This window comes from Crinia signifera, chromosome 3, assembly GCF_055691185.1.
Source record: "Crinia signifera chromosome 3, ASM5569118v1, whole genome shotgun sequence".
NCBI classification, from domain to species: domain Eukaryota; kingdom Metazoa; phylum Chordata; class Amphibia; order Anura; family Myobatrachidae; genus Crinia; species Crinia signifera.
The window spans coordinates 30,243,184-30,269,882 of record NC_139219.1 but is presented as its reverse complement, the minus strand read 5'-3'; the positions used below and the strand labels follow the sequence as shown (position 1 = coordinate 30,269,882).

The following is a 26,699-nucleotide window of genomic DNA, read 5'->3' as shown; positions in this document are numbered from 1 at the left end:
CGCAAGCTTACAATCTATCAATTGATTTATTATTATGCAGCAAGCATATCACAGCACCTTACAAAGGGCCTGATTCAGTTGTGGATGCAGACATTTGCACAGTTTATTTCTTTGAAATACAATGTCAGTCACACTGCACATGTGCAGTGATTTACAGCGGACGCAGATACTGAGTGACAGGTACAGTAGTTTCTATTTGAGGGAGGGGATGGGGGCTGGTTTTTCAAATGCAGATGTGTTTCAAACATTAATTTGCAGTTGCATCGGCTCCAGCATCTTTGTTCTGATGGTTATTCTAAGCAACAATAGGGTTGCTCAGATGTTTGATGTTCTCAATGTTGCATCTTTTATACTTAAGTTGTGGATTTGAGAGAGCAACTGCATCCACCTCTGAATTAGGCCCAAAGTTTTTGTATATTAAAACAATCGTGATAAACTTATTTAAATTAAAGGGTTTTTTTCAATGTACTATGTGATTGTTCTATGTAGTACGTTCTATGTTGCACTGTGTGTACAGTTTTTTTGTTATTTTCTATGATCAACATAAGTTGCTACAGTTAAAAATCTAGGTAAAAATAGCAGATTGTGAGTTGTTGCACTAAAGTTTTGATAGTTAATGCTTCATGTTTTTTTCCTTCCATAACAAATTTGATTTACCACAAAACATGAATCCTACATCCATTGTGTGTGTATAAACTGTAAGCCTCCAACAAGATAAACTTAATAGAGGGATTATTTATCATTTCAGAAGCTTATTAGTGTATTATATGCTTTGGTAACCAGTTTATTTAAAAAAACATCGAAACATCGGTTAACATCGGTTAACATCGGGTTCACAGTACCAATGTTTAGGTCTAAATGATGTTTTGCATTCAATGTTGAAAAACATCATTTGACCGATGTTTTCTTTCGATGTCCCATCCCTACTGCTTAGCAGCCTCTTATGATGCAGCGTTGCCCAGCCAGGAGCCGGGACCTACATTTCAGAGTTTGACGAGGCAGCAGCTTCCAGCAGAAGCACCGCCCACTTCCTCTATGCTCAAGGAAACTCCGGAGGGCATACTGCTCTCCTCTTCAGCTTGTGGTCTGTAAGTGTGATTCCTATGTGTGTATTGTGTATGTTTGTATGTATTCATGCATGTATTTTCTTTGTGTGTGTATTTGAATGCTGTGTTTGTATGTATGCAGTGTGTTTTTATGCTATATGTTTGTGTATATGAAAGTATGCTGTGTGTGTGAATGTATGCTGTGTGTTTATGTATTTTGTGTATTTTATGTAGTTTCTGTGCATGTTTGTGTGCTGCCTGTGTGTATGTATGTGTGCTGTCAGTGTGTATGTTTGTGTGTAGTCAGTATGTATGTATGTGTGTTGTCGTCAGTGTGTATGTATGTGTGATGTGTGTGTGTGTGTGTGTGTGTATGTATGTATGTATGTATGTGTGTGTGATGTCAGTGTGTGTGTGTGTGTGTGTGTGTGTATGTATGTGTGATGTCAGTGTGTGTGTTTGTATGTATGTATGTATGTGTGCTGTCAGTAGGGTTGCCACCTCTCCCGGATTTCCAGGAGTCTCCCGTTTTGGGTGGCAACCCTCAAGGAGGCTTTTCCAGTCTCCCGGAATCCGGGTATCTGAAAAAGCCTCATACGTCATACCGTACATGTTTTATCCAGAGGACATGGATTTAGTCAGTGAGTGCATGTCTACATACTATTATGTAGTTTTTATGTCCCACAAAGTCACTGGCAAGATGGTGGGGGGTGCGGGGCTCTGGAGGAGACACAGCCCTCACCCTGCGCAGCTGTCTACGTCACCATCCAGCCTCGGGATCCTCCCGGCGGGCGGCACTCACCCACAGACTGCAGGCAGAGGCAGCGGGTTTAATAGCTGCAATTTCCCCAGCACTGAGGACCCGGGAATGGCAGGAGGCTCCCTGGAGGATAGAATGCAGTGCCGGTAAGACACAGCCGGTGGGACCTGATGCTGCGTTCTGGTATACTGTACTGTAGTGTTCCGGGGGCAGCTGAGCATCACTTCTGCAGCACAGTTACTGTACCTGCTCTGCTGCAATGCATGATCTCCTGTCTCTGCATGCAGCTTTACCAAATACATTGACCTCTTATGCACTATATGTCCCCTGGGTCTTCCCCTTGATATGACTTCTATGGACTTTGCTCAGTGTTTCCCAACTGTCTTAGAACTTTGCCACACTTTGTTACTACACTCACTGCAAAATTAAGGGAGGATGAAGGCACTTACTGATACACAGAGATTATTTACATGCTTGTAGATGACTGTATGAGTGGCAGAATTCCATTTAATAATGAAGGAGTCACATCTGTCACATAGACATCTGTAACAAGTTACATCTATGTCACATGTAATGGGGTCCAGACATCGCCAGAAAAAATACAAAGTGATTCCCCCCCACACACACACACACACCGATTTAATGGTCTTCCAATCGATCGGCATGCACTCATACATCGCCGATACTTTCCAGCGGTTGACAGATCATTTTCATACAAAGATAATTTGCAGTGTATATAGATCTATCTATCTATATATATGTGTATGTAGATGTACTCCAGCACACTAGGGTCCCCCAGGACTATTACGCCCACTTTTTAAAATAGACCATGCCCATTTTATGAGGCCACACCCACTTTTCCAGGAGCGCACATTCCTGCTGCGCATGCATTAGTATAAGGGATCGAAATCTCCAGGAATCGTTGATGAGTGAGGTGGCAACCCTAGCTGTCAGTGTGTATGTATGTATGTATGTATGTATGTATGTGTGCTGCCAGTGCAGTGGAGGTCTGTCAGTTTTCAAGCATTGTTTTTTCTTGTTCTACTGCAAGAGCACCACCACCTTGATGAGCATGGCGGTATCTTCTCCCCGTAGACAGAACAAACAGCACATCACTGCCAGCTACAGGGACACTGTACATTACCAGGGACCATCACGGGAACTCACGCCTCAGACTACTGCCTCCCCTGAACACAGGCCACAAGCAACAGTTAAGGTGAGTGGTGATAGGGGTGATGGCTATGTTGCTGGGAAGCATCCCTGCACTGTGGCCTCAGCAGGGAGGGTGAGTAAGACGTCGCTGGCTGTCCAGGGAGACTTTACCTGTGACTGCCCCAGGGAGCAGGGAAGAAAGAGTACAAGAGGCAGGCTGCACTGCAGGGGGTAGGGGGAGAGGAGGCTGGGTCTACAGCTAACCCTCCCCTGCTATAATCTAAACCCCAACTATCTCCCTCTCACAGCCTAACTCTCGCCTAACCCAAATCTTGCCCTCCCATAGCCTAATCCTGACCTCCCCCTCCACTGCCTAACCCTCCCATAGAGTAGCCCAAACCCTCCCTTCCCACAGTCTATCCCTCCCCTTCAGCAGCCTAATCCTAACCTCCTGTCCAGCAGCCCAACTCCCTCCCATATCCTAACCTTCCCCTCCAGTAGCTTAGCCCTAACCCTCCCCTCCAGTAGCTTGGACCTAACCCTCCCCTCTCGCAGCCTAACCTTACCTCCCATAGCCTAATCCTAACTGTCCCCTCCGGCAGCCTACACCTATCCATCCCATCCTGCAGCTAAACCTCCCTCTCCCGCAGCCTAACCTTCCCATCACCATCTATAGCCTAATCCTAACTGTCCCCTCTGGCAACCTTACCCTACCCCTCTCCTGTTTTTGATAATATCAGCTTCCCTTCCCTCAGCCTTACCCTAACCTACACTTAAACCTTATCTCCCCTCCCACAGCCTAAACCCTAAAATCCCCTCTAAAACTAACCTTCATCAACTTTAGGTTGACACTGTATTCACAGCATGGGTCAGGATGTAGTGCATGGTATAGAAGGATCAGAGATGTCTTGGTGGGTATAGAGAGGTTAGGGATGTAGTGTATGGTATAGAGGGGTTATTGAAGTAGTGGTGGGTAAAGAGGGGTCAGTGACGTAGTGGTGGGTATAGAGGGGTCAGTAGTATAGTGGTGGGTAAAGAGCGGCCCGTAATTTAGTGGTGGATATAGAGTGGTCAGTAGTGTAGTGGTGGGTATAGGGAGGTCAGTAATGTAGTGGTAGGTATAGAGGGGTCAGTAATGTAGTGGTGGGTATAGAGGGGTCAGTAATGTAGTGGTGGGTATAGTGGGGTCATAATGTAGTGGTGGGTATAGGGAGGTCAGTGATTTAGTGGTGGGTATAGATGGGTCAGTTATGTAGTGGTGGGTATAGAGGGGTCAGTAATGTAGTGTAGGAGATAGGGAGGTCGGTGATGTAGTGGTGGGTATAGAGGGGTCAGTAATGTATTGGTGGGTATAGAGGGGTCAGTAATGTAGTGGTGGGTATAGAGGGGTCAGTAATGTAGTGGTGGGTATAGTGGGGTCAGTAGTGTAGTGGTGGGTATAGAGGGGTCAGTAATGTAGTGGTGGGTATAGTGGGGTCAGTAATGTAGTGGTGGGTATAGGGAGGTCAGTGATGTAGTGGTGGGTATAGAGGGGTCAGTAATGTAGTGGTGGGTATAAAGGGGTCAGTAATGTAGTGGTGGGTATAGATGGCTCAGTAATGTATTGGTGGGTATAGAGGGGTCAGTAATGTGGTGGGTATAGAGGGGTCAGTAATGTAGTGGTGGGTATAGAGGGGTCAGTGATGTAGTGGCGGGTATAGAGGGGTCAGTGATGTAGTGGTGGGTATAGAGGTGTAAGTAATGTAGTGGCGGGTATAGAGGGGTCAGTGATGTAGTGGTGGGTATAGAGGTGTAAGTAATGTAGTGGCGGGTATAGAGGGGTCAGTGATGTAGTGGTGGGTATAGAGGTGTAAGTAATGTAGTGGCGGGTATAGAGGGGTCAGTGATGTAGTGGTGGGTATAGAGGTGTAAGTAATGTAGTGGCGGGTATAGAGGGGTCAGTGATGTAGTGATGGGTATAGATGGGAGTAATGTAGTGGTAGGTATAGAGGGGTCAGTACTGTAGTGGTGGGTATAGAGGGGTCAGTAATGTAGTGGTGGGTATAGCACGGACAGTAATGTAGTGGTAGGTATAGAGGGGTCAGTACTGTAGTGGTGGGTATAGAGGGGTCAGTAATGTAGTGGTGGGTATAGCACGGACAGTAATGTAGTGGTGGGTATAGCACGGACAGTAATGTAGTGGTGGGTATAGCACGGACAGTAATGTAGTGGTGGGTATAGCACGGACAGCAATGTAGTGGTGGGTATAGCATGGACAGTAATGTAGTGGTGGGTATAGTGCGGACAGTAATGTAGTGGTGGGTATATAGAGGTCTGACTCAGGCACAAAGAAGTGCAGATGCAACTGCAGCAAAGATGCAAGGAAGGCCGCAGTTGTGTCCAACTCAAAAACAGGCCTAATGAGGAGTAATCCCCCCCCCCCCCCAACAGACCCCACCCACTAGACCCCGCCCCTATTAGGGCTGCTACCAAACTTTTCCCGGGCTGCTTTTAAATCCCAATCCGCCCCTGGCATGGGCACACTGGGCAATGTTATAGCCTGCCCCCACCTCTGGCATAGTATTGTGATAGGTGGGTGTGGGAATAGCGGGTACTCAATTATATGGTTGTCCTCGATGAGCTCGGCCAGGGTGGTGAAGTGGAGGCTGCAGCCCCCAAACTGCAAACTGGCAGGCATTGGAGAAGGACGCCGCATGAAGTGATGCCTGTCATCATGGTGCAGGCATGGATGTCCCTGCGGCCGCATGGGCAGGGAGTGGGAGCCGGACAGAGATGGAGGGAGAGGATGGCAGCAGCGGTGCTGGAGGGCGGGATGGAGAGAGGGGGAGGAGGCGGCAACGGGGAGCAGCTGAGAGATGGATGGGGGTGGCAGCCGGTGCAGCTGAGACAGGGAGAAGTACAGGCGGCCGTCACCCTCAGCAGCACTGACAGCAGCCGCCTTCAGCCAGCAGCACTGACAGCGTCGGACTGCGGCTGCTGGGACAACTCCGTCACCTGGCAGCCGCTGGGCTCACCGAGAGATCCCGCTGCTGCCGCTCTCTGCCAGTAAAGTTCCGCAGGCGGGGGAGGGTGCGGGCGAGCAGGGCGGGGGAGCCGGCGGCACAGTTTGTGGTGCACGGCTCCGGCGCCCTTTGATCTCCCGGAGCTTGTGCTCTGCCGGCTCCGCCCTCCCTATGCCCCTGCAACTCAGCCTCTTGTCGCAGAGGGTGGGGCTCATGAGTTTGCTGATGTGTATGCTGTATTGGAAATTCTGCTGATAATAACCGCTGATAAGTATGCTTTTTAATAAATTCATATTTTAATATTAGAATAGTACTTTTCTGGGAATTCACCCATCTGGGTCTCCTCAAATTTAAACCCACCAGTAACACTCTTCTCCCTTGCCCAGGCTAATACTAGCCAATGTAAGGGGGTGGGGTGATGATCCATAATTTGCACACCTTGGAAATCTTGGATATTCAAAAAATAGCACCTTATCATAGCCCCACCACCTTGCAGCAGTTAATATTAGCTTTTGCAGGAGCCAGAGAGGCAGTCCAATGGTGGAGGAGAAGCATTGAAGAGCTCCTGAAGTTAGAAGAAGCTGTGGGAGCCCTGGATGGGCAGCAGCCATGCAAACAAGTGTACAGGCCATCACCCACTAGGTGAAGATAGAAGGAAATGCCTCTCTCTCTCAGGGGAAAGGGGGTCAATAACAGCCTAACTTAAACACACCTGGTCATTCCATTATATTCAATGGTATTGTAGCAATCCCACTGATGGCTTCACCTTTACTGACTCTTGCACGCTTTCTAAACACATTCATAACTGATAGAGTTAGCAGTATAATATTAATTGTTACCCATCGTGTTATTTTTGTGTGTGTGAAGGGGGTGGACCTGCCTTTCTTCTATGACTGGCAGAGCATTCTGCTACAATGATTGGCTGCCTTTGTACTAAATAAACCCAAAATAATGATATATAAGTAGTACTCATCGCTCCAGGCTCCGTTCCACTCTTTGTAGCCCCACGGATTCCTCAGTCTGATGATCTGGACTTTATCTCCGCGATAGGTGACCTGTGAGTCACAGACAGGAGCTGATCATTTACATTCCCCCCAGTCAGAGAGGTCTGGTGACTACTGAGCAGCGACATGGACACTTACCTCCTCCGCCCCGGTCACTGTGTACGCATGGTTCTTCACCACGTTGGTGCTCACCACAATCTCTCCTGCGCCCTCGGAAGATGTCTGGGATAAATGACAATGGATTAATTACCAAAAATAAAATGTAATGGGGAAATTCGGTTCACCAAGTCCCTACATGTGGTGCTTTTAGTTCCACAACAATCTACAATAGGTTTATTCATATTTATACACTTAAAGTATCAGCCCGGTGCACACCACCCAGGGACAGCCACGGGCTTCAGCCTGAGCAGGGCTAATTCTGGAGGGGGATACTTCTTAATTGGGGGGGCACTCCCACAGGGTCCTTGCCCTGGCTGACTATTCAGGGGGATAATGCTTTGGCCGCAGGGCCTTATAAAATAAGTGTCCCCCGGCTGTGGAATTACCCTTCTGGGTGGTTGGGCCCAGTGCTGGTTCTCAAAATACAGGGGGCCCCTATTAATCTTGTCCCCTGTATTTTGGGAACCAGGACTGGCCCTTGAGCCTGGTGCTGGTTTTAGAAATTCTGGGGATTGTAGTTGCCGTGGAGGGGACAACATTTTTAAAAATTATTTATTTAATTATTCTTTTTTTTTTTTTTTCATGGATCTGACAGATCCGTGCAGGCTGCCGATTTGTATTTTTATTTGTCGACCGTATAAACGGCTGCCAGATACAAATAAAAATATAAAAAATACGACGCCTACTCCAGCGGGAAATAATAATCCCGAAAATACGGCCATAGCCAGTCGTATGCGGTCATACCCGACATCAGCCTTGTTTCATTATCTTAGTAAATTTCCCCCAACGACTGCTGATTAGCGAGCGGTCCTGAATTTCCCCCAGAGTGCATTGAAACCCCTTTTGTAATGCTGTTGTATTGTGTAAACCTTTAGCTGGGTACACACTAGACGACGTGTGTACCCAGCGAGATCGCGGTCTCCAGCATTCGGTCAAGGAGCCGGCATAAGCAAGTGCATATGTGAATGTGACCTGGAAGATTTTTTTTACCCGCTTTCATCCATTGCTAATAATATTCAGGGAAACCATAAGCAATCTGAGAATAAAGGGGTATTGAGTGCAATGAGTCACTTACTGTGCAGCTGGTGACCAAGGACCGTGCCTTCACTGCATTCTGGATGATCTGGAACAGATCTGTGGGTGGTGTCTTAGTTTTATACGTTTCACCAACGCCACCAGTGAAATCCTCCAAAGCCTCCACTGAATGACCACCCTTCAAGGCTTCATAGGATCCATTGACCCTGTGGGAAAATACAAGTTCTAGAGTCAGGGAGAGGGGGGGGGGTAATGAAAACTCCATTAATTCATTAGCAGTTTTTATATATTCTGTTGGGCTTTACAATTGGAAACAACAGCGATAAAACAAAGCTGGGTATGAACAGACAGAGGTAGGAGGGCCCTGCTCGCAAGATTACCATCTATAGGGAAATAACCGATGATACACAAGGATGTGCTACACTATACAGAAAAAGTGATTGGACACTGACGGAAATTAGCTTAATGAGATTTTATTGATGGAAATATTTTGAGGTGGCGAGATAACATCTAAGATGAAATGGCAGAAAGGCAAATGCGGGGTACACACCAGGACGACCCGCTCACGATGCACATCGTGAGCGGGTCGTCAGTGTCTCGTCCGACCCGCTCACAATGACGCGGGGGGGCACGACCCGCTCACGATGTGCACCGTGAGCGGGTCCGATCCGATGGCGACCCGCACCCGGCTGTATGGTCGTCATTGAGATCCTACCTGCAGCAGGTAGGATCTTAATAACGACCGACCGACCCGCGGGACCGCGCATCGGATCGGTATCGGTCCACACCAGGTCAGAAAAGGGCCCAATCAGCACACAATCTACATCCAATTGATCGGAATTGGATCTAGATTGTGGGGATCGGGCCCTAGTCGTCCTGGTGTGTACCCAGCAAAAGAGATGTGGAATAGAGAAATGTAGAGGACAGTGGCGTAAGTTCGTCCCAGTTGCCCGGAGGCAAGATATATATTTGTGCCCCCTCCCCACACACACACACACAACCTTATATAATATATATGTCTGTTATGAAATATATATCTATATATGGAGATAGAGTGAGAGAACACATATTTTTCAGAACTCATACACAGAAGTGATATTGATGGCTTTCTATTAATGGATTTAAAGTTGCAGAAGTGCCCCCTTAGGAGCAGGAGCCCGGAAGCAGATGACTACGTTGCCTCCCAGAGTTCTGCCTCTGGTAGAGGACCTAATGGGGCCCACAGACGATAAAGGGTAATTTTCTAAGCGATCTGACTTGATTTGACTAGATTCTTTAGAAGTGAACCAGACATTGCTGTGTGTGTGTGTTGCGTGTGTGTAGGGCCCATAGCGATAGTATAACTCCCTCCATGGGAGGACGACAGGCCATAGGTCAACACATGAAAAGGGTCGACATACCTTAGGTCAACATGGTCAAATGGTCGACACAAGCAATCGGTCAACATGTAAACTGTCGACATGAGTTTTTCGTAATTTTTTTAATAAAAAGGTTTTTTTTCAAACTTTACAATCCAAGTCAACATAGAATTAGATTATAATACTGTAACTAATGTAATGAGGCGCCGTGCCCGAAGCATGCATGGGGACGCGGTACACTTATACGGTGACCATGTTGACCTATATTAACATAGGCAACAGAAAAACTCACATCGACCTATTGACTGTCGTCCTTATTACTGTTCACCCTAAGACCCATAACCCAGTGACTCAGGCGTCATTTCACACTGGATATCAATCAGATAGTTGGGGTGCAGGAGGTAGGCAGTACGCCAGTGAAAGTAGCTCCCTAGCTGAGCAGCTAAGGCACAGCCCGGCCATGTTTATGGTCTGCAGCGGCAGCATGTGATGTCACACAGCCGCCGAATCTCTCTCACCCCGCCGGAACAAACGGAACACCTCTGCGTTTTCCTGGTCTCCCAGAAAATGCTTCATCCCGCCCTCACAACACTGCGTCGCCACCCCTGTCACATTGTCACCACCCCCATCGGAACTTGAACTGCGATCTGTCATTTTTGAACATCTGCATACAGGTCTAAATCAGGTGGACTTAGGGAGGGAGCATTGTGGGGCATGTGTAATAGTGTTGGAGTTGGCTGGAGGTGCAGGATGCCCGCAGAACTTAGATGGTGCTAGAAATGCAGAATCTATGGAACTATGGAATTTTTAATAGGCAGTAGCTAGGGATAAGCCAAATTACAAGCTGCAAACTGGAGCTTACTAGTCAGGTTTGCTGAGGCGTTACTCGGGATGGTGTCAACCCCTACACAGTGAGTCTCCCTACTTGTGGCAGCATGATTCACTGCAGTGTGACAGTCAGTGGGTTGTGGATGCTAATTGCCGTCGGGGGGGGGGGGGGGGGGGGGGGGGGGCAGAACAGGGATGTGGGCTAAGTGTGGATGTGGACCACCCCCCCCGCACCCGCCTAGTGAGACCACTGGGTTTGTGACCTATTGCTCTGCCATGGACTGGCTGTCAGCCCAATCCTTACAAAGGAATTGCAGGTCACCAATTGGTTGCTAAAGTCAGCTGTGATAAGAAGCACTCTAACTGGATGGCAGATATAAGTCAGAGATGAGAGATTTAAAATATGTATGTCTGTTAGTGTCCAGGGCATTACCATAGGAATAGTAGATAATCTTATATGTGAGGAGGTCATGTACTGTATGACACTGACTGCTACTTTACATGAGAGTTTTGTAAGTTTCGTGGAGTATGATGGGTAGCTGGCTGAGGTGTGATGCAGCTGTCTCAGGAGAGGTGAATGTAGTGCTGTGATAGCAGTTGTTGTAGAAAGGTGGAGACCTGTCAAAAATGAATAGGTAGTCTTAAGATTTCTGTGGTTTTGAGATAGATTGGAGGACTTTAGTGACATTGAGTTAGAAGCAATGGAGTAATAAGGTTGTGATCTGAGAGAGTTAAAATTCAGAGACTGAGCTTAATCAGCAGAACACAAGATCAAGGTAGTGACCCCCCTCTCCCGATGAGTAAAATAGTCTGACCATTGGGAGAGGCCAAGAGATGAGGATATAGGGAGTAGTTTGGAGGCATGAGGTTATTGTAAACTGCCAATAGCGATATTGAAATCACCTATAGTGATGGCGATGATGGCAGAGTATACAAGTGAGGAAGCCAAGCAGAAAAATATTCCAGAAATTGTTTGAGTTGGCCAGGTAGTACAGGTTGAGTATCCTTTATCCAAATATTCGTTATCCAAATTATTCCGAAAACCATACATTTCAGAAAGTGAAAATAAAATATTTTCTGGTTAAAAGCACTACTGGGGACATCTGTTACAGCGCTACTGGGGACATGATATGTAACCAGCGGTGTAGCTAGGTGCCATGGTGCCCGGAGCAAGGGCATATTTTGCGCCCCCCCCCCCCCCCCCCGGGAATTAATTGGGGGAGTGGCTAACATGTGTTGGCATGTTACATTTGAAATATATAAGACACTGTAACGGAATCTGCTGTTCTATATAAGACACTGTAACAGAATCTGCTGCACTATATAAGACGCTGTAACGGAATCTGCTGCGCTATATAAGACGCTGTAACGGAATCTGCTGCGCTATATAAGACACTGTAACGGAATCTGCTGCGCTATATAAGACCCTGTAACGGAATCTGCTGCGCTATATAAGACACTGTAACAGAATCTGCTGCACTATATAAGACGCTGTAACGGAATCTGCTGCGCTATATAAGACACTGTGACGGAATCTGCTGCGCTATATAAGACCCTGTAACGGAATCTGCTGCGCTATATAAGACACTGTAACGGAATCTTCTGCGCTATATAAGACACTGTAACGGAATCTGCTGCGCTATATAAGACACTAATGGAATCTGCTGCACTATATAAGACACTGTAACGGAATCTGCCGCGCTATATAAGACACTGTAACGGAATCTGCCGCGCTATATAAGACACTGTAACGGAATCTGCTGCGCTATATAAGACACTAACGGAATCTGCTGCGCTATATAAGACACTGTAACGGAATCTGCTGCGCTATATAAGACGCTGTAACGGAATCTGCTGCTCTATATAAGACGCTGTAACGGAATCTGCTGCGCTATATAAGACACTGTAACGGAATCTGCTGCTCTATATAAGACACTGTAACGGAATCTGCTGCGCTATATAAGACACTGTAACGGAATCTGCCGCGCTATATAAGACACTGTAACGGAATCTGCTGCGCTATATAAGACACTGTAATGGAATCTGCTGCACTATATAAGACACTGTAACGGAATCTGCTGCGCTATATAAGACGATGTAACGGAATCTGCTGCGCTATATAAGACACTGACGGAACCTGCTGCGCTATATAAGATGCTGACAGCTGTAAATAAATATATATACAGATAAAAATATATACAGCACAGCAGGGCAGCAGCAGAAGCCAGAGAGATTCACTCTCTCCCCCCCCCCATGTGCCCCACGAATCCCCCAAACCCCAAGTTTATTACTATGTTCATTATTAACAACAATTAGCTGTAAAAAAAAAAAAAATAACACCTTGAATAATGGGTTAACAGGGCGTCACGCAGTGGCGTAAATTCGTCCCAGGCACCCGGAGGCAAGATCAACGTTGGTGCCCCCCACTTTAATATGTAGGGTTGCCCCCCTTTCCGAGGGGCCGGCCATTCCGGGAGGGTTGGCAACCCTGTTTAATTTCCTGCAGTGACAGAATGGGAATGAGCTGGGTTTTGGGTTACTCACACTGCTGTGTGCCCCCCAGTCCAGTGCACTGTAGCTTGGCTGTGAGTCTCCAATCAGGGAAAAGCTGCTGGTGTTGAGCCTCAGTTCCATTCTGATGAGGAGCGGGGTGTGCTGCTAGCGTAACATCCAGCACAGCAGACGCCCGGCACAGTAGCCAGCCACAGCACAGCCAGGATCCTGCATGGCTGACTGCTCGTGCGGCACTGTGTGCAACGTAAACACACAGCGCTGGAGCCGGCATTTGAGCAGCAGCAGAGAGAGATGAGATGAGGAGCGGGGCGTGCTGCAATGTAACATCCAGCGCAGCAGACACGACCCGGCTATAGGTACTACAGTGGTGAGCTTGTTGGATTGGGGCACTGGGCTGGCGGCACATTAAGTACGTTCCCTAAGCCACCCATCAGCCGGGATGTTCCGCCACTGGCGTCACGGCGGCAGCAGCACAACTTGTAGCAGACTCAGGCAGGTGACTCTGGGAGGAGTCAATAGAGCTACTACGCTGCGCTGCCCGGAAGCCGGACCGAGCAGCAGCAGCAAGGAGAGAGGACACAGCAGTGTCAGCCCGCCGCCCGGCCTCACCGTCCGTGATGCTTGGCGGCAGGGACCGGGCGAGCAGGGCAGGAGGCAGGCGCCGGCGCACGCTGCCCGTCAGTAGTGATACTTTAACTTACTTGTGCAGGGATCATTCATTTGCGGAGGGGGGGCGGGCCGGCGGCGCCAGTCGACCGATCTGCGCCCGGAGCATGAGCTCCGGTGGCTCCGCCCTCCCTACGCCTCTGTATGTAACTGGCACTACTGGGAACATGATATGTAACTAACACTACTGGGGACATGATATTTAACTAACAATACATCTGTACCAGCACTACTGAAGACATTATTATTATTTTTTTATTTATAAGGCGCCACAAGTGTTTCGCAGCGCCGTACAAAGGAACAGTACAGGGAGACAAAACTTGGCATAACATTGAATAAATAACAAAAATAGAGTACAAATAAAGAGCGCCACAGATCAGTACACATTACAGCTTAAATATAAGTAGTGAGGACTCAATCAACATACTATAAGAGGCTTGAGGCCAATGATGAAGATGAGGTATTTGTGTATTATAGCAGCGCCCCCGATGTTCATCGCACAATGTTTTTATCGCATCGCATGCCATGCACCCGATGGCATGCGATGCAAAGCGATTTTTGCCCCCTATGCGATAAAACATTGTATAAGCACCCTAAAGGGTGTTTTTATGCACCCAAATGGATGCTTACAAAGTTAAATGCACACCCACGCCACCCCCCCACTTTAAACATGAACCCGAAGCATGGCGAGCCTGCGTGGGGCGGTGGTACGCGTCCTCCGAACTTTTCATACCCCCACTATCCACGTCAGCGTGGAGCTGAGAATAGAAAGTGGCGAGCCACCGAGCCCGAAGCGTGGCGAGTGGCCGCGGATACCTTCACAGGTATCCGCGTCCCTTCGCGGGCTTCACAGGTATCCGCGTCCCCTCGCGGGGCTTGCTGCGCTCGCCACGCTTCGGGCTCAGTGGCTCGCTGCGCTCGCCACACTTTCTATTCTCAACTCCACGCCAACGTGGATAGTGGAGGTATGAAAAGGTCGGAGGACGCGTACAGCCGCCCCTCGCGGGCTCACAACGCTCGCCACGCTTCGGGTTCACGTTTATAGTGGGGGGTGGCGTGGGGGTACATTTAACATTGTAAGCACCCATTAGGGTGCTTATACAATTTTTAATCGCATCGCATTGTATGGCATATACAATGTCATACAATTTCAAAATTGTATGACATTGTACAATATCGTGCAATATCGCATACCATCACATGCCTTTTAGTATGCGATGCGATGGGCGCCTCTATAATACACAAGTACCGAGATGAGTATGCGGACGAAGATGGTTACTGAGTGTTTGAGTATAGGAGAGCTGTGAGTAAAATGTGAAGAGAAGAGGGCTTTAACAACAGCAGGGAAGAGGGCCCTGCTCGGAGGAGCTTACAATCTAGTATGAAGGGGAGACAGACAGATTACAAGAGGTGCAGAGGTGGGTGGTGGCTAGATAGCACCACCCACAGGCAAGGGGTCGGAGAACCAGCTAGGCACTGAGTTTTCAGTGCCCGTTTAAAGCTTTGCAAGTTCAGGGAGAGTCTAATAGAGCGAGGGAGTGCGTGCTTTCCACTGAAGGGGTGCAGCACAGGGAAAGTCCTGTACTCTAGCATGGGAAGCAGTGATCAGGGTGGAGGAGAGACGACAGTCGTCGGCCGACCGCAGAGGGTGGGAGGGTGTATGAATGGAGAGGAGGTTAGAGATATATAGAGCAATGGAATTAGAGATGGCCCTGTATGTGACATGATAAGTAACTGGCACTACTGGGGACATGATATGTAACTGGCACTACTGGGGACATGATATGCAAATGGCATTACTGGGGACATGATATGTAACTGGCACTACTGGGGACATGATATGTTACTGGCACTACTGACATGATACAGTATGTAACTAGCACTACTGGGGACATAATATGTAACTGGTACTACTGAGGACATGATATGTAACTGACACTACTGGGTACATGACATGTGGGTGTGATGTCCTGAAAGCACATATAGTAATGTAAATCTGTAAATGGTTATGTCCTTATTGCAACAACTGCATTTCACTGTGAAAAGTAAATGTTAGCGGAAAATGTCAGCTGGGTACAGTGGTGGACAGTGTGTGGTGATACCCCTGGGTATAAGAAGGCTGGAGAGACGTTAGGATTCAACGGTCCCCGGGAAGAGAGGCAACAGATGGAGACGTCTATAGCCAGCTGGTGTCAGAGAGAGAGATACGATACTTACCCCTGGCGTGTCTGGATGGCTTCCGGTGACCAGTGCAAGAGACTAAGGGCCTCTTTCTGACAATTTCCTTCTTAGATGGACAAAACCATGTGCACTGCAGGTGGGGCAGATGTTACTTGTGCAGAGAGAATTAGACTTGGGTGGGGTTTTACTTCAAAGTGAGATCTATATTGCAGTGTAACAATAATGCAGCCAGTATTTACCCTGCACAGAAACTAAATAACTCACCCAAATCTAATTCTCTCTGCACATTTTACATCTGCCCCCTGCAGTGCACATGGTTTTGTCCATCTAAGAAGGATTTTGTCAGAAAGAGTGAACTAGAATAAGGCCCTGAGGCACTGGTCCACCCAGAGGTGTGACCCCCTGAGGCTGGGCGGTCCCGGAGGCGTGGTCGGCGCTTCCGGAGTGGAGGAGGGGCCTGCCGGGGCAGCGCTGACCTATACTGTGAAGTCGCATCACTGGGAGTGCTGTATCTGCGGCTGACCGGTACCGAGTGCTGGGAGAGGCTTGCGGAGCGGTAAGCGCCTAGAGTTAATTGGCGGCAGAGAAGAAAAGGCTTCTGGGTGGGTCAAGAGTGACGCAGCGGCCGGGGCGGACTTGGAGACAGAGAGGAGGGCTGAGTCGTGACGCAGCAGCCAGGGCAGCCAGTAGGCGGGGCTGGTAACACAGATTGGGAACGCTGTGGTGAGTCTGACTCCAGCGCCCCAGTACAGTAAAAAGAGTGAGTCAGTCAGAGCATTCTAGCAGCGAGCAGACTTGTGGTGCAGCCAGATCAGCGGTCAGAAACTCTAGTCTCACGGCCCTGCCTTGTTGTGACAGCAAGTTGTCATCTTACAGCAGCGCTTAATAAGACGTCTACAGCAGGGTTAACAGTCTGTGCCTGTATTATACAGAGGAGCTGAAGCTACAACGTTGCCAGGGAATGTAACATAGTTGAGGAATTGAGTTCTTCTGAGCCTCTATCCCTTCGAGGACTACAGGATACAAATGTTGCCAGCTATGGTAATCGTTGCTGTTGAGTAGATACTTACCACATATCACACTGTGTAATTTCCTTGACCCGGTAGTGGTAATTGGTCCTCTGGGGAATCGGCCGGAATAAAGGCAGAGGTGCCCAAGTGATTTCTAGGTACTTATGTATTATCTGGGCTCCCATGTTAAATGCACCCCATTTTTTCATACCCCTACTATCCAATTACGCATGGAGTTGATTTTATATAGTGTGGCGAGCGCAGCGAGCCACCGTGCCCGAAGCGTGGCGAGCGCAGCGAGCCCCGCAAGGGGACGCAGTCTCATAAGAAAAATGGAAGCCCAGATATTACATAAGTACCGATTTCTATTTAGCAGACTGCAAGAACTCATTGCTTGACTGTACAAGAGTGAGTCTTGAGTTAAACGTAGCAAAGTTGGGTTTCTGTAATTATAGTCAGAAGCGCCCTTCCCAGCAGCCCAACTCTAAATCCTCACTGGTTCAATCAGCCAGTAGTAAGCATATACACAGTCAGAGTTTGAGAAATTCAGATTTAGGGCGCTTGGGTAACCAGAAAAAAATTATTAGATTTTCCTTAGTCTCAGTAAAAAGATGTATATTTATTTGCACATGTCATCAAACAGGCATCCAATGCGGGTATGACCTCATTAAAAACACACAAAAAAATTCATTCATGAAAAAATAGTAAGAATCAAAAATTAAAAGTCTCAAAAAAATTTAATTTTTGCAACCTGTAACAGCAAGAATGTAATATACTTAATTCAGTGCAAATGTGACCAACAATATATCGGTAAAACGAGCAGAGCACTGAAGGTACGCTTGGGAGAACACCTCCGCAACATAAAAAACGGAGTGGAGAATCATTGTATGTCAGCCCACTTTAAGCATAACCATCAGTGCTCTGTGAGTGACATAAGGAGCTTCAAAGTAATAGAGCAGGTGAAGGGCAATTGGCGAAAGAAAAATTTGGATACAGCCTTAGCGCAGGCAGAGATGCGCTGGATACATGAACTCAAAACTCTTAGTCCCCATGGTATGAATGGGGACTTCGAGTTAAAATGGTTCATATAAATCCAGTATACCTTGCTATCTTTGCCAAAAAACTTGATATATATGACACAAAGAAGAGGGAAGGCTATGTTTATGTATAAAACTGACACAGACATATAACAATTAAAGATCTCCTAATGGAAAGTTAGTGTTCTTAAAAGGTTACTGTCCCTTTTAGAACACCCCGGAGATTGGGAACATGAATAAGGAACAACGACCAGGTAACAATATAAAGGTGACCACGTGACCACCTCCACCTGAGCCTTGACAAAGATCTCTGAGGAGATTGAAACGCGTTGGCTGGACATAGGTGGACGTGGTCACCAAAGTTTTTTATCTCATACACTTGTCTACCGTATGGAGCAGCTCTGAAAAAACTCTCTTCATTGAGATTTACCATCTGCTATATTTCTGCTATATTTCTACACCCGAATCAGCGGATTTCCCGGAGGAATATACACGCCCTGCTATCTGGAAGCCGGTTCCACGGCTACAGCCGCACAGCGTGATTGAAAGCCAGGGTCTCCGTCTGAGACAGGGACTGAAGCGCAACAGAAGCCCGGAGACGGGAGTAGAGGTACTTTTTCAAACATCTTATTTTCCTACCCAGTTTCTCCTAAAAAAAGTCTGTTGAAATATACCTTCAAAGCGGACAATTCATATACATTGCTTTATGAAACAGGATTAGAGGAACTTACAAATACTCATTATTCCCACTCCGTGTTTCCTTCTTCTAATGAAAGACTGCCCAATACCCCCTTTTTTTCAGTGAAGATTAATGCACGCAGTTTTAAATTTAAATTTTTTTGAAAATTTTTTTGAGACTTTTAATTTTTGATTCTTACTATTTTTTCATGAATGAATTTTTTTGTGTGTTTTTAATGAGGTCATACCCGCATGGATGCCTGTTTGATGACATGTGCAAATAAATATACATCTTTTTACTGAGACTAAGGAAAATCTAATAATTTTTTTCTGGTTACCCAAGCGCCCTAAATCTGAATTTCTCAAACTCTGACTGTGTGAGTCTTGAGTTAGCCCGGCACCATCCTTGTACTGGTAACTCTGAGGCAGGAACAGCACGACCCGATTCAGTATTTAAGTCCTTATTGTGAACTGTATATAATTTGTCAAGTTAATGTCTGTCATATTAGAAGCGATGATAAGTGTCCCGCAAAGACAAAACGTTTGATCTCATATAGCACTGAGCCTGTGTTGCTCTAGACAGTAAAGTTTAAAGTCATTGATTTCATTTGGTCTGAGTTGTAGGTAACTGAGAGAATCTTGTGATTGAAAAGCGTATATGTAACTGCCAGTTAACAAAGTGTCTTGTATGTTGCTAACTGTTAGCTAGTACCATTGCAATTGTAAATTCGCAATAGAATGTCTTACTCCGAGTTAAGTTCTTTTGTTGAGTTCGTATTTACAAAAGTGTTCCTGATGGTTGGAAGAGAACGTTAAAGAAATAACCTGTAAATAAACACACCTACCCGTTCAAAGTACGATCCTGTCTACATTATCTGTTCTAAGCATTACAAAAGTGAAGTCCACAAACAGGATACGAACGGAGAAAAACACCCAAAATAGGAACAAGATGGCGGAATCGGAACCCAAGACCCCTAAGTCGTCAAAGCGGAGAGTCCTGCCGTCACCAGAGGGAATTGCAACAAGGAAAAGGGGAGATACGGTGGAGAGTTCACATATAAACATGCCGTACTACTTTGGGGCCCCGTGGTTGCCCACCTACTCCGGAGGTAGACGCACTGCAGGGGCAACGACCTTCAAGGACTTTAAAGATCGAATGCAATCAATGTTCACAATGTGTCCTTTGAGCGATGAGCAGCAAGTAGAAATGTTAATAGGGCAGCTAAAAGGGTCAGCAAGGCGAGAAGTAAAGGCATAGGCCGGTGAACAAAGAGCTACGGTCCAGGACATCTTCAAAAAATTAGCCAGCATCTTTAATGCACGAACCATCGCTGATCTGAAAGGCCGTCTATATTCCCGAAAGAAAAAGCCACAAGAGTCATTGAGGGATTTTGCCTTGGCCTTGCAGGAGGCCTTCCAGGCTATTCGGGCAGTGGAACCCATGGAGAAAGGGCAGGAGAATGAGACATTAGTAAATTTGTTTATAGAAGGAGCCAAGGAAAAAACTGTACGTGCACATCTACAGATGTGGAGGAAGCAGAACCCGAAAAGCACTTTCCGCGAGTTTAAGGAAGCTGTGTTCCAGATATTAGGGTTAACTCAGAATGATGAAGAAGAGAGTCAGGTGTTCACTGAGTCGGAGGAAGAAGATGATGGAGCAGGGGAGGAATGTACCCCCAAGATACCCACTCGTGCCGGAAAAGGAGCAGTTGCCCAACAAGCACAGTCGGGGCGGGATATCTCTGGAGCCTTGGCGGAGAAACTGGATGTAATAACCCGAAATTTGGCGGATATGGGAAAAGAACTGAAACATCTCCGTCAGGAGCAAAACCTGCTTAAACGCAGGGGATGGGATCAAGGCCAAGGTAGCAGAAGTCGAACGACAGAGGACGCAGAGCAATGGATAAATTTGATGCGCAGGGAAACCCGATTTGTAGACGTTGCAATCAAAGTGGGTATATTGAAAGACACTGTGCTGCCGAAGATTTAAACGAGGAGAACCCGAGGCAAAGGACCCACCCTCTGGAGAATGTGATGCAGTAGGTCCGACTTCGTCAAGGTGGTGGTCGCTTTATATAGGAGCCTGCCCACACGTGATGATTTTAGTAAATGGGGTTAGAATGCCGGCTCTACTTGATACCGGATCTCAAGTTACAATTGTTCGTCTAGCGGAATTCCGAAAACATTGGTCAGAGAGTGACATTATGACCCCGCCTGACAACTGGATTCAATTATTAGCTAGCAATGGTCAACAAATTGACTACGTTGGATACTGGGAAGCTGACCTAACCATCGGACAGGCTTTACTTCTACTACAGGGGTGTCTATTACCAGTGGAAGTAATGAGCAACTCCCTCTGATTATATTGGGAATGAACGATGAGCTTGTAGAGGCCCTTAAGAAGGAAATGGAGTCGGCTAATCGGGAGGATAAGAAGACCTTGTTGCAAACCGTCAGACTGTTAAAGGGAATTGGAAGCTTTGTGTTGGGAATCTGGATTTATGATTCAGTCTGCTTTGGTTTTGTGTTCAGCATTTGACTCACTGGTGGCCTCCAGTGGCAAGTCTGTGCCACATCAGCTCAATATTCTGTGAGCAATTATTCACAAGACTGTGAGGTAATTAGCTCGTTAAGCCCAAGCCTGGGAGCTCCCTGGATCTTCAGGTGTAATTAATCACCTGAGCCCTTTATAGGGCAGGCTCTCCTGTAATACTCTGCCAGTGATATCTTCCTTCAAGCTAATCCCGGTCCCTGCTTGCATGTCTGTGCCCAGTCCCTGGACTCATCCTGTCCCAGTCCTGGCATCAGTGTCTGGCCTTTGGTTGGTGTGCCATCACACAGTTTTCAGTTCCTGTGCCCGGTCCAGTCTCACTGGTTATTCCCATCTCGGTTCACGTAAGTGCTCCTGTGGAGCCTGGTTATTTTCCATTTGTTCTTTTGGAGAGCTGCCAAGCTCTTTTAGTTATTGGGCCGTTCAGCCTGTTGTCTAGTTTGTTAGGGTTCAGGATTGCGCCCCGCCGTGGGCCAAGCCCATTTCCTCCCTCTGGTAGTTACCAGTTATTTACCTTTGTTTCCTTTTTGCTTGGCCTTTCTATGCATTTAATAGGCAGGGCATTCACCGTTCAGTCCTGGTTTTGTTTTGGGGATTCGCCTCTTAGCCTTGTCTCCTTTTTGTGTGGAGATTCCCCGTACTCCGTCTCTTGTGCTTGTGACTGGGTCGCATTCCCGTCATTGGCCTGGTGCCGGCAGCTAGGGGCATCTTTCAGTTAGGCCCGTTAGCTAGAGTATCCTCTTGAGTACCTCCTGACGATCACTAACTCTACCGATGCTCCTTACATAGACCTAGCTGCATCGGTTTTGGAGGGGGCCTAACTCGCTCCTTCGAACGCGGCGGCCACAGGTGAAGCCTAGTTCCTGCAGGGGTTTGATATCTGCCCGGGGGACTCAGTAGAGTCAGTGTAGGTTTCGCTGTGGCCGTTCTAACCAGCGGTCCCGGCTACGGGCTCACGCCTGATCTCCAGTTTCCAGCCTCCGGTAGTTACATCCAGTGCCTAGGCAGCATCCGCAACATTATCACTGGCCATACCGATATATGCATGTGTTCACAGTAGTCATAGGGATACATGTGTGTGTGTATATATATATATATATATATATATATATATATATATGTATCCCCAATATTCCACCTCGCGCTAGAGCCTATTTCACAAATAAATGTTTTGCAGAATGATATATTTTCTATAATTTGTACAAATAAGGCAGCCTCACCACTAAGTTCCCTGAGGGATAGGGAACGAACAAAGCCCAATGTTTTTACCCAATAGTGGCGTGGCGCCTGAAACAGTATTTAAATACAAATTTGCAGAAATCCGATGAAGTAATAAAGGAGATCTTTTCCAATAGTTTGTTTGTTTATTTTCTTCACAGGATAATCGGTAAAAAACGCTTGTAGACAATCCCGACGCGTTTCGTCTCACAGAGACTTCATCAGGGGAAATACAATATTCTACAAGTATAAAATATTGCTTCAATATTCAATACATAAAATGTTTCTTTTTAGTAAGTGGGGAAACTTCCACCAAGTACAAGAGAAGAGGGAGGATAATAGAACAAGATAGTGAGGACGAGATGGTGAATTATTATTAAAGAAGTGAAAGAAGAAAAAAAATAAATAAATATATATATATATATATATATATTGTGTTGTGACTTGGTTGTAAAAATTTTTTTTTTTTTTTTTGTAAAAAATTTTTTTTATTATTTTTTATTAATTAATTCGATATATACTATGATACTTTTGCAATAAAATAATTAGTATACCTTGTGGTCGTGATATTTGTGAAATCTATAGGATACTCTCTCCGCTTACACAAATATTTTCCAGAATAGATTAATAGTATAAAGTATAATGTCCTTAAGACCTATGGGAGAATAGAGTATTCCTTAATGTGAATTAGTGAAAAAGGTTTTTTATTATTATCACTTAATAAGTGGAAAAACATACCTATATTAGAAATATGAATTTATATCCGCTGGAAGGTCTGATTATAGCCAATTAGTGTGGCCTGTAATTAAGATGATCCAGTGATTACAATATTATATATCTTAGGTGACTTTAGTGCAACAGTGTGGAAGCTAATTGACATACCCAAAATGAGGTCTTAAAATTCCTGTCTGTCTCCTTTAAATTGGAGTGGGTGAATTTGCCTATTAATAATGAAATAATTTTAAATATAAATTTCATGACTTAGTTCATCATAATAGGGTGCAAATAAGTGAATATTATTTAACATACCTATAGAGCAGCAGGTATTTGAATTCCTGTTAGCCTCCTTTAGAACATAATTAAAAAGATTTTTTCCTAATAATAGATATTAAAAATAACTAAGTATTAGTAATAGACCCCTTTATCATATGGGTCATAAATTTTATAGGTCATAACTTTTGTTGTAGTACCTTACCTAAAATCATGGATGATGAATCTTCATCCAAAATAAAATAGATATATCTAAAATATAATGATACCATGTATAAGTTTTCTATTATAAATTCCAGAGTTATTAATTACCATGAACAAGAATTAAGTCTGAGTTGCCACTCCTGGTTCTTACCTCCTATGAGACTCCTGTGTGCTTCAGAGAGGCTAGCAGAATGAATGCTGCCCAGATCTGATCTCTATTTATAAGGGTATCTGAGTGACATCATTTCCTCTCATAGGTAATTGGTGGGATTCTTAATCCTAATTATCTCAGTGTATATACTGTTTCTCCTTATTAGATATAAGTCCTGTATTTACTCTTAGGGTGTGCGTTACACATGATGATTAATTATCAATTTATATTAGTTATAGGTAGTTTATTTTCCTCGACAAGGATCTACCCATAATACCTCATTTCTACCCATAATGCATTCCTTCAGGATTTTACCCGATAATTCGGGCTTTTAACTTTATTTATATTCTGTTTAAATTATTTATTCTTAGTGTATTAGGTTCATTGGTGGTAGTGGGATAGAGCGCCTCTTATCGATTTTCAATAGCCGCAATGGATCTTTTTATCCAGGTACACGCTGTTTGTTCAGCGTGTCCTGGTCCTTAATGTAGTTTACTTCCGGCTTGCGTTCCACGCTAAGCCGGAAGTGCGTTCCAAATGGGCGCCATGTTTTTCTATTCTCAACTCGGTTCAGGTGCACGCTGTTTCAACAGCGTGTCCTGATCATTTGTAGATCTCTTCCGGCTTGCGTTCCACGCTAAGCCGGAAGTGCGTTTCAATTGGGCGCCATGTTTTTCTATTCTCAACTCAGTTCAGGTACACGCTGTTTCATCAGCGTGTCCTGATCTTTTGGTGTAGAGCTCTTCCGGCTTGCGTTCCATGCTAAGTCGGGAATGCGTTCCATATGGGCGCCATTTTGCTTCTATTATTCTTAGCCAGCGTGAATCTGGCTCTAAGTTTTGCGTTCCATTTAGGAGATTATTTTTGGTTTGGATATTCCCTATTTGCGTTCCACTCCACTTAAATTATATTTCTTATTGGGTTGTTGCTTGAACAAATAATTATTTAAAGTGTTCTATATGTTGATTTTTGACGATCTATTGCAAGTATGGATCTGATTAGGTAATATTAAAAAATACAAGATAGTGAAAACACCAAAAAGACATGGAAAAATTAGTGATTCATACGGTATTTAGGACTTAAGGGAGCAGTTTCAACAGTTTAACATAGTTCACAATATCCTTGAAATATATGTAATACATCAATTAGTGTTGAAACATATTTACAACATTTTTCCCCATGACGTTTAAAGCCTTGTATTAATTAGCCTAATAAACCTTCCTTACGGTAATATATTTCGAAAGAATTATTTTTATTATTGAACAATAAATGTGTATGTCCTTATTTTATATATTAATTCTATATATTAGTTCTATTCTAATCTTTAATTTTTAATTTCTAATTTTTTAGGGGGTATAAGATTGTGAGTCCATATATATATCCTTTTTTCGATCTTGGTCGCATCGATTAAACCATGCGATCATGGTAGTATTCCTGCGATCATGGTCGTGTTAATTAGGGAAGAATAATGATATGGACGTCTGAGGTCATTTTTGATGCTTAGACCCTGCGTATGAAGGTAATAATTTATTTTACTGTTTGCTCTTTTATAGAATTCTTGTTATATGTCCCATTTCTTTCGTGTATTCAGCATGATGGAATTAATTCGAAATATATCCCTATTTACGGCTTATGATTTTATGAGCATAATCTGTAATTACAAGAATGGTGTCATCTCGATGTTTTCATTTAACCCGTTGGGTATTTGGGCATTTAAGTGAAAGATCCAATAGGATTCCCTTCTTGCTAGGGTTAATTCCCTGTCGCCTCCTCTGTTGTCGATTTTAATATGTTCCAACGCTATGAATGTCATTTGGCTTGGGTCAGAGTTGTGCTTCTTTAGGAAATGTCGTGGCACGCTGTGGTTGAGGACTTTGTTCTTTATGTTCCTCATATGTTCTTGAATTCGTAACTTGAGGACTCTTTTAGTTTTTCCTATATAGATAAGGTTGCAGCTACATTTTAACATGTACACAATGTAGGTGGATTCACATGTGACAATGTCCTTGATTATGGGTAATCTTGGAAAGTTGGTTTTGAGCCATTCATATGTTTTTCTTCCAATATGTTTACAACATATGCATCTGTTGCATGGGTATAATCCCATGCGTCTTTCCAAGATGTTTCGTTGTTGTTGTTGTTGTTGTGGTCTGTTATCAACCTTTAGTTTGCTTGGAGCTAGCATGTTTTTTAAATTATTCGCTCTTTTGAAGATTACGGTTGGTCTTTTTGATAAATGAGGGCCCAAAATCGGATCCTTTAATAACAAGTGCCAATGTGCATCTAGGCATTTTCTGATTCTGTAGTGTTCTTGATTAAATTTGGTGATGAAAGGTTTTATATTTGAAAACTGTGAAGAGGTGGTTTTTGGTTTTTCGATTAGAAGTGGATCCCTAGGTGTTAGTGAAGCTTTCCTTTGGTCTGACTCTATCTTGATTTTTTTGTAACCTTTCTCTAGGAATTTTTCTTTGAGTGTATCTGACTGGTCCCAGTATTTTTCCAGTGTGCTGCAGTTCTTTCGTAATCTCACAAATTGGGAGTATGGGACAGATGTTTTCCATCTTTGGAGGTGACAGCTATCGATGGGTATGTATCCATTTGCATCTGTGGGTTTGAAGAAAGTTCGTGAAGAGATGCTTCCGTCTGGCTCCGCCGTGAGAACTAAATCCAAATAGTCGATCTCTTTTTCGTTCTGTTTGAATGTGAACTTTAGATTGAACTGGTTTCTCTGTATTTTTTCTATCAACTCTTCTACTTCCGTTGCATTCCCGTTCCATATTAGAATTAGGTCATCGATGTAGCGTTTGTAGTAGACCACTTCTTTATGTCTGAAGGCTTCACCAAAATATATATGTTCGTTTTCCCAATCGCTCATATATATATTGGCGTATGCGGGTGCAAATTTTGTTCCCATTGCTGTACCGCAACGTTGTACATAATAGTAACCGTTGAATTCGAAGTAGTTGTGGTTCAATATGAACTTGATTCCGTCCAATATAAACGACTGTTCTTCCTTGGTGACCTCTGTGTCCTTTTCTAGTGTTTTCCTAACAGCCTCTAGACCATTCATGTGGGGAATACAGGTATACAATGCCTGTACGTCTATTGTTACCCATCTGTGGGTGGGTTCCCATTGGATATCCTTCAGTTCACAT

The 26,699-nt window shown here is 45.1% G+C and overlaps 1 protein-coding gene across 1 annotated transcript in view; it reads right to left on the bottom strand.

Annotated features, from left to right (window-relative positions):
- LOC146062853 (calpain-8-like) overlaps window positions 1-26,699 on the bottom strand; it is a 115,365-nt gene that overhangs the window by 39,071 nt on the left and 49,595 nt on the right. Inside the window, exons 5-7 of the mRNA XM_083174859.1 lie at window positions 8,199-8,364; window positions 7,103-7,186; window positions 6,930-7,015 (exon numbers count right to left, since the gene is read on the bottom strand). Coding sequence (XP_083030985.1) covers window positions 6,930-7,015; window positions 7,103-7,186; window positions 8,199-8,364 — 336 coding nt within the window. The remainder of the gene's footprint in view (window positions 1-6,929; window positions 7,016-7,102; window positions 7,187-8,198; window positions 8,365-26,699) is intronic.